An 8,177-nucleotide genomic window follows, 5' to 3' on the forward strand; every position below is an offset into this window, starting at 1 on the left:
CCTCCTGCCCCGCATAGCGCAGCTACTGCGAGAGGTGGCCCAGGCCCGGCGGGAGGCCAGCGGAGGCTGCCCCGAGGGACCGGGTGGCGCCGGCGACTTTCTTGTCATCTACCTCGCCAACCTGGAGGCTAAGAGCAGGCAGGTGGCGGCGCTGCTGCCACCCCGGGGACGAAAGAATGCGGACGACGAGCTCTTCCGGGAGGGCTCCAGATTCAGGTGAGCGGAACCCCTGGTTCCAGAACAAAGTCCCCAGGTGTGAAGTTCAGGTTGTGCTCCCAGCTCTCCACCCCCGGACCCAGGAGTCCAGTCCGGTCCCGCCTCCCTCGGACCTGGGAGTCCAGCTCCAGGCCCTCCCAGCCTGGACCCAGGAATCCAATCCGGCCCCTCCTCTCTCAGATCCGGGAGTCCAGTCCCAGCCCCTCCTCCCTCAGATCTCGGGGTCTAGTCTTGCAGCCCCTCCGCCCTCAGACCCCGGAGTCCAGGCCCCCAGCCCCTCCTCCCTGAGGGAACCTGAAAAACCAGGACAATTATTTTGTCCCTGTCTTCGGCCCCATGCCTGCAGCCCCCCCACTTCCTCTTTTTCTCGGTCACCCTGCTCTGTTTCCAATCATTCCACTCTCCAAGAAGATGGGACACCTTGGGGCTCCCGCAGGGGAGGAACGAATCCATGCCTGGAGAGCCTGGTGGTTAGGCCGCTACCCCTGGGCCTTGAGCTTGGGGTAAAGAGGCCAGGGCCTAACGTCCACCTGCAGCCCCTCCCAAGGACAGCTGAGAGAAGGGCACGCCAGCACTGGAGCCCAGAGCCCCCCAAAGGTCTCTGCAGTGGTTCTCAGTTCCTCCACCCCACACCCCTGCATAGCAAACATTTCTAAGTGTCTCCTTAATTTATCCTGAAATGAAATACATATAATTTTTTAAATAATTATTTCATTTAACTTTATTTATTTTAATTTGACTAGAGAGGGACAGAGCGAGAGAGAAAGAAAATCAGTCACCAGGTCCAGAACTCGTGCCACAGTCGGCCATGTGGGAGTCCAGCGCCCCTAACCACCACGCCACCTGGTAGCCCCGGAACACAGTTTTGACAACCTACCTACCCATAACTTTTTCAATAATGTCCGAGTTATAAGAGAGTGATCTAAAAATGTTTTCCATAATATATGATGTATATTCCAAATGCAAATGCCAAGACAGTTATTCTGGAAGGCCGGACTGACCAGTCCAACTCTTGCACCTGCAGGTAGAACCACCACGATGCAGAATCAAATAGGCGTCCCTCGCCATACAGATCATTGGATTTCTTCAAAATTTAGTCGAAATTTGAAATGTGCAAAAACCATTCATGGTAAAAAGCAGCTGTTTTGGGCCAATAGGTGGCCTAGTGGTTAAGGTGCTAGGCTCCCACATGGCCAACTGTGGTTCAAGTTCCAGACCTAGCGGCTCGAAAGTCACGCCAGGCACATGTGGGTGCATACCCAAATTCCCAGGAGCAGAATGGAGGGGATGGGATTGTGGCATGGCCATCTGCCCCGTGGGACTAGGGGTGATTTCCTGCTTTCTCTCTCACTTTCTCTCTCTCTCTCCAGCATGCACGTGCTGCATCCTATGGCAAAAACCCTAGGGGGAAAAAGGCAATTGGTTTTGAAGCTTTGGTAACTATGAATGGATTTTTCTTTTTATTTTCTATTGCTGCAAAGCATTTTTGGGGGAAGTTTTTTGTTTGTGTGTTTGTTTGTTTGCCATAGGATGCGAACGCTCACGAGAGAGAGAGAGAGACACAGTGAGATGAGAGGGAAGCTGATAAATAACCTCCCAGGAGGAATGGCCATGCTGTAATCCCTTCTCCATTCTTCTCCAAGAATTTTGGGCATGCATGTGCACGCACCAGGCATGAGTTTTGTTGTTGTTGCTTGAAAGAATTATTTTATTTAATTTTATTCATTTATTTAAATTTGACCAGAGACAGACAGAGAGACAGAGAGAAAGTGAGAAAGAAGACACCAAGTCCGGGGACCTGAACCGTGGTCGCCTACGTGGGAGTCCAGTGCCCTTAACCACCACACTACCTGCTGGCCCCCTGGCAAGAGTTTTAAGCCTCTGGGTCCGGAACTCCAACCACGGTCAACTGCGTGGGAGTCCAGTAACTTAACCATTATGCCATCTGCTACTCCTGATTATTATTATTTTTTAAATTTGGTAAAGGGCATGTTTGCTCACGAGAGAGAAACAGAGAGAGAGGGAAAGTAAGAAAGAAGTCACCAGGTCAAGACTTGAACCATGGTCGGCCATGAGGGAATCCAGTGCCTCAACTACCGCGCTGCCTGCTGGCCTGAGTGTTCACGATATTTTCTTCCTTTCTTTCTGAAGAGGTTTTTACCTTAGGGTACTGGCACTTGCGGTGGCGTGGAGGAGGCAGGTGGAGAGAGACAGAGACAGGGAGAGGGAAAATCAGAAATCACCCCCCAGGGGGGATGGCCACACCGCAATCCCTTCTCCTCCATTCTCTTCTTGGGATCTTGGGCACGCACGCACACACGCCCGGCGTGAGTTCAAGCCACTGGGTCCAGGACTTGAACCGTGGTTGGCCATGTGTGAGTCCAGCAACGTAACCGCTATGCTCCCTGCTGGCTCTGATATCCAAAGTATCATCATTTCCACTTGTAATCAATGTACAGCAATGATTGGGACCAGCAGTTAGCGTAATGGCTATGTCGCTGGACTCCCACGTAGTCGACCGCGGTTCGCGTCTTGGAGCCGGTGGCTTAAACTCACGCCGGGCGCATGTGCGTGCGTGCCCAAGATCCCAAGAAGAGAATGGAGGAGAAGGGATTGTGGCGTGGCCATCCCCTCTCAAAAAAAAAAAAATATATATATATACAGCAATGATTCACGATAACAGCTTTTTTTTTTTTGAGAGGTTTTTGCTATAGGTTGCATGCACTCGCCAGAAAGAGAGAGACAGAGAGCGAGAAATCACCCCCCAGGGGGGATGGCCACACCGCAATCCCTTCTCCTCCATTCTCCTCTTGGGATCTTGGGCACGCACGCACACACGCCCGGCGTGAGTTCAAGCCACTGGGTCTGGGACTCGAACCACTGTCAACTACATGGGAGTCCAGCGACCTAGCCACTACGCTGACTGCTGGTCCCACGATAGCAGGTTTTTTAAATGTCTTTCCTTTTTGCGCGGATGTGGAGAAATCCAGTGTGTATCTCACAGGTAAAGCACATCTTATCTGGAGCCATTGCAGACGGTGCTCTGATACCGGACAACCCAGCTCTACATTCTGGCAAGGTGCTTGGAAACAGTCACGGGGTGACCAGGCCGCTGTGGCACATGGGGAAAGCCACACTGAGCAGCGTTGCAGCCACAAAAGCCGGGTTCCACTCCCGGGTCCTCCGCTGTGCCGAGTACACTCGTGGCCTCTGAGGAAGGGCTGGGGGGGGACTGCGGCATGGGACTCTGCTGAGGGTGTTTCTCTCAAAAAAACAACAAAAAGTGCAAGAAAAACCAGAAGACCCTCAGGGGCAGCCCTATAGAAGGAAGGCTGGCAGGTAGCGTGGAGCTTAAGGCACTGGCTCGCACACGGCCAGCTCCATGGTTCAAGACCCAGACCTGGAAGCTTGAAAATCACACTGGGTACACGTGCCCAAGATCCTGAGAGGAGAACGGAGGAGAGAGGGTTATGGTCTGGCCATGCCCCTGGGGGGAGGGGTGCTTTCTCACTTTCCCTCTCTCCCTGTCTCTCTCTGGCAAGTACACGCATCCTATGACCAAAACCTAAAAGAAATTTTTAAGTCACACAGCTAAATATCAGAGCTACCGTTTACGCTGATCAGCCACCCAGGGAGGAAGCTGCCAGGAGAAAAGACAGACTCCACCCTCCACCCTGGGGTTGCGTGCAGGCTGCCCGCACAGCTAGTTGTCCCCATGGTCCCATTAGGAGTGCCTTCCCCTCCCGCCATGGGGCTTCCGGCAAAGGCTGGGTGCTGCTGACTGGAGGCTGGTGTGACACGGGGTACAATCTACACTTCCCCGCTGGAGAGGAAACTGAGGTCCAGGGAGGGGAGACCTCGGGTTTGAGACAGGTGGTCATGGGATAGACCCTGCGTGTTGCAGAGTCTGCGGGCCTTGTCCAGGGGGCTCTGGAACCCCAAGGTCCAGCCCGGGTCCTCGACTATCCCCGCAGGCGGCAGCTGGCCAAGCTGGCCATCGTCTTCAGTCACATGCACGCAGAGCTGGGCGCGCTGTTCCCCCGGGGGGCGTACTGCGGGCACACCTACCAGCTCACCAAGAGCGCGCCACACGCCTTCTGGAGGCAGCACTGCGGAGCCCGGTGAGTGAGCACCTCCCCGCCCAGGCCTGCCCAGATGCTCCATCCGGGGCTTCCAGGGGTCTCAGCTATGTCTCCCCATCACCCTCCCAGCTGTGTGCTGCCCTGGGCCGAGTTTGAGTCGCTCCTGGGCACCTGCCACCCTGTGGAACCGGGCCCTGTGGCCCTGGCCTTGCGGTCCACGGTCGACCTCACCTGCAGCGGCCACGTGTCCGTCTTCGAGTTTGACATCTTCACCAGGCTCTTCCAGGTCTGGAAGGAGGGGCGGGGGCCAGACCCCAGGGTCCTGACTCGGGTCTGAGGGAGGAGGGACTGGGGCTGGAACCTAGGCATGGGGGCAGGGAACAGGGCCTGGACTCCTGGGTCCGAGTGGGGGCCTGGACTCAGAGGGGAGGGAGGGGATCCCAGATTCCTGATTCCTGAGTCCTGGGGAAGGAACGGTTGAGGGTATTTGTTTTTTGCATAAATGAGATATTCCAGCCACCCAGCATGGGTGTGAGGGGACCTGGGGGGCACTGGGAACAGGCTGCCTCCTTGCCCTGCCCACCCATCCAAGCCCTGCCCTTCTGCAGCCATGGCCCACACTCCTCAAGAACTGGCAGCTGCTGGCGGTCAACCACCCAGGCTACATGGCCTTCCTCACCTACGACGAGGTCCAGGCACGCCTGCAGGCCTGCAGGGACAAGCCAGGCAGGTCAGAGTCCAGGTCTCGGGAGGACAGGGCTGCGGGGTTCGGGTGGGGCCTGTGCTGGTCATGGCAGAAACCCAGGCATCCTTCAGGGAGGAAGAGCAGAGGTACCTGGGATCCCCGAGAGTCGAGGACTCCAGGGTAGGACACTGAGTGCCACCTGCCTCTTCTCCTGAGACCTCCTGAACCCTCCCACCGTCCGGCAGCTGCAGGACCGCTCAGTCTGGCAGGGGCCCTGAAGACGCTGCCCCACCGGGAGGTCTGTGCCTGATAGGTCAGAGCCCTGCTGCCTGCTGCACGGCCCGCTAAGGCCCGCTAAATTACATTCCTATTGTGGCTGGGACGCTAGACTCCTGAGTCCTTTTTTTTGAGAGGTTTTTGCTATAGAAAGACAGAGACAGAAAGTGAGAAATCACTCCCCAGGGGGAATGGGCCCACCGCAATCTCTGCTCCTCCATTCTCCTCTTGGGATCTTGGGCATGCACGCACACGCGCCTGGTGTGAGTTTAAGCCTCTGGGTCCGGGACTCGAACCACAGTCGACTACATGGGAGTCCAGCGACATAGCCATTACGCCAACTACTGATCCCAACACCTGAGTCTTTAAGTTATCTCAAGCCAGGAATGTGAACTGTTGGGTCCCCTCAATGGGGTTTGGGGGTTGTTCTAAGAAATGAAGGGAGGGCTGGCAGGTGGCATGGTGATTGAGGGCAGTGGACACCCACATGGCCAACTGTGGTTCGAGTCCCAGACCTGGAGGTTTGCTTTCTCACTTTCCTTCTCTGGCCCTCTCCGGTAAAATTAAAATAAATAAATAAAGTTAAATCATTCTTTTTTAATTTTATTTATTCATTCATTTATTTTAATTTAACCAGAGACAGAGAGAGAGCGAGACAGAGAGAGAAAGTGGGAAAGCAAGCCACCAGGCCCAGGGCTCGAACCGCCGTCGGCCACATGGGAGTGTCCAGCACCTTAGCCTCCATGCCACCTGCTGGTCCCAAATTAAATAATTCTTGAAAAAAAAAAAAAGAAAAGAAAAAAGAAGTTAAGGGAATAGAAGTTCAAATTCATGAGTCTCTGCAGGGCTGAGGCACAGGAGCCCCAGGAAGGTGAGTGTATTCGCATTCTCCGGGTTACATTTCAACGTGGTTTAAGAGAAAAGCAAAAGGCATAGGCCCATGCATATCACCGGAAAGAACAAAGAGTGGGTTTCCGGCACAGCTCGATCCAGGTGCTCGAGGACTACTGTCAGGACTCGTTCCTGTCCCTCCCCAGTCTCTGCTTCCTCGGTGGTAGCTTTGTGCTCACATGTGGTCTCTCCTCATGGTGCCAGATGGCTTCGAGAAGTCCCAGCTGCACACTCTCCCAGCCCAGCAGCCTCTGTAGAAGGGGGGCACCTTGCTCTGCTATTTCCAGCCAAAGTCCCATCACTGTGCTCAGGGGTCTTGAAATGCACTGGCCAAGCCAGCCTTGTCTCAGCCCCAGTGAAGGAGAGAGATTTCCAAAGGTGTTGTTATCATGAGAAGGGCCACGTGGATTAAAGTGATACCGATGCCCTGTCTACCATGGCAGATGGGACCCAGCACCATATTGCATGAAGGATGGGACTTAGACACCTGGGTCCCCAACAGAGAGGGGATTGGGAGTCCCCAGAAGGGCCGGCAATGACCACTCCCTCTCCCTGTCTCCCTTCTCTCCCTCCAGCTATATCTTCCGGCCCAGCTGTACTCGCCCGGGGCAGTGGGCCATCGGGTATGTGAACTCTGACGGCAGCATCCTGCAGACCATCCCTTCCAACAAACCCCTGTTCCACGTGCTTCTGGAAGGACAAAAGAATGGCTTGTGAGTCCCCATTCCGGCAAGAAGAGGGTGTCAGCAAATCCACGTCCAAAGTCCCTCATGTCAGCACTGTCCAAACCCCCCCTGCCCCAGGGTTTCCCCATTCACTCGGCCCAGGGCACAAACTTGCAATACCGCAGTGTTCCAGCAGGTGGCAGTCAAGGGTCTTGAAGAAGGGGGCGCCTCTGTGGCTCACACAAAGCACCGGGGCAAGCTGGGAAAGTGTGGGAAGTGGGCCCAAGCCCAGGGGCGCCATTCCTCGGAATTGAGGTCGAGAGCTTTTGCTTCTAGATACCGTATTCTATTCTAGAATCTGGACAGGAAGGTCAGAAGGAGAACTGGGGAACCAGCTAGAATGGTGTTTTTCAACCTATAAAACCTTGGCTGCCCTGGGGGGCCTCTCTTTCAGAAGGTCCCTTGGATGGGGAGGTGGGGGAAGGCAAGTTAGGGTCCAGAGTTTCACCTCTACCCAGAGCTCGCTTACTTTCTTTAATTGTCAGAGAGCCTGTGTTCTCGCCAGAGAGCAATAAAGAGGAAAAGGGAAAAAGGGCCCATGGTCACGCCATAATCCCCTCTCCTCCATTTCTCCATCCTGGTGGGATGCCCATGTTTTTTAAACTGTGGAGGCCAGAACTCAAACTTCAGTTGGCCGTGCAGATCTGGGTTCCCCCAAACCACTGGGCCACAAGGCCAAACCTCCCAATGCTTTCATACAAGTCGTAGCCATGTGACTGGTAAGGTAGGAGCCAGAGAGCTTGGCAGACATATCCCGTCAGGGGACCAGCAGTTAGTGTAATGGCTATGTCGCTGGACTCCCATGTAGTCGACCGCGGTTCAAGTCCCGGACTCGGTGGCTTAAACTCACGCCAGGCACATGTGCGTGCGTGCCCAAGATCCCGAGAGGAGAATGGAGGAGAAGGGATTGCAGCGTGACCATCCCCCCTGGGGGGTGATTTCTCGCTTTCTGTCTCTCTGTCTCTCTCTGTCTGTCTGGCAAGCACATCCGCCCTATAGCAAAAACCTCTCCAAAAAAAAAAAAAAAAGACATATCCTGTCAGTTCTCGTTATTCACAAAAGTTATATTCAATAACATTTCGACAAACCCTGAGTCAGTGCACAGGTTTAAGTTCCTACAAGACCCTCATCACGACACTTGTCAGCCATTGAATAACAACCTTAGGAACCAGCAGTTAGCATAATGGCTATGTCGCTGGACTCTCACGTAGTTGACTGCGGTTCGAGTCCCGGACCCGGTGGCTTAAAACTCACGCCAGGCGCGTGTGCGTGCGTGCCCAAGATCCCGAGAGGAGAATGGAG

General features: G+C 54.6%; 1 protein-coding gene across 1 annotated transcript in view; it reads left to right on the forward strand.

Moving 5' to 3' along the window:
* Positions 1–8,177, forward strand: part of CBLC (Cbl proto-oncogene C) — a 20,776-nt gene that overhangs the window by 2,130 nt on the left and 10,469 nt on the right. The window contains exons 3-7 of the mRNA XM_006142150.1: positions 4–216; positions 4,191–4,337; positions 4,428–4,584; positions 4,907–5,028; positions 6,726–6,863. Coding sequence (XP_006142212.1) covers positions 4–216; positions 4,191–4,337; positions 4,428–4,584; positions 4,907–5,028; positions 6,726–6,863 — 777 coding nt within the window. The remainder of the gene's footprint in view (positions 1–3; positions 217–4,190; positions 4,338–4,427; positions 4,585–4,906; positions 5,029–6,725; positions 6,864–8,177) is intronic.

Source organism: Tupaia chinensis, unplaced genomic scaffold (assembly GCF_000334495.1).
Source record: "Tupaia chinensis unplaced genomic scaffold, TupChi_1.0 Scaffold000067_1, whole genome shotgun sequence".
NCBI classification, from domain to species: Eukaryota; Metazoa; Chordata; class Mammalia; order Scandentia; family Tupaiidae; genus Tupaia; species Tupaia belangeri.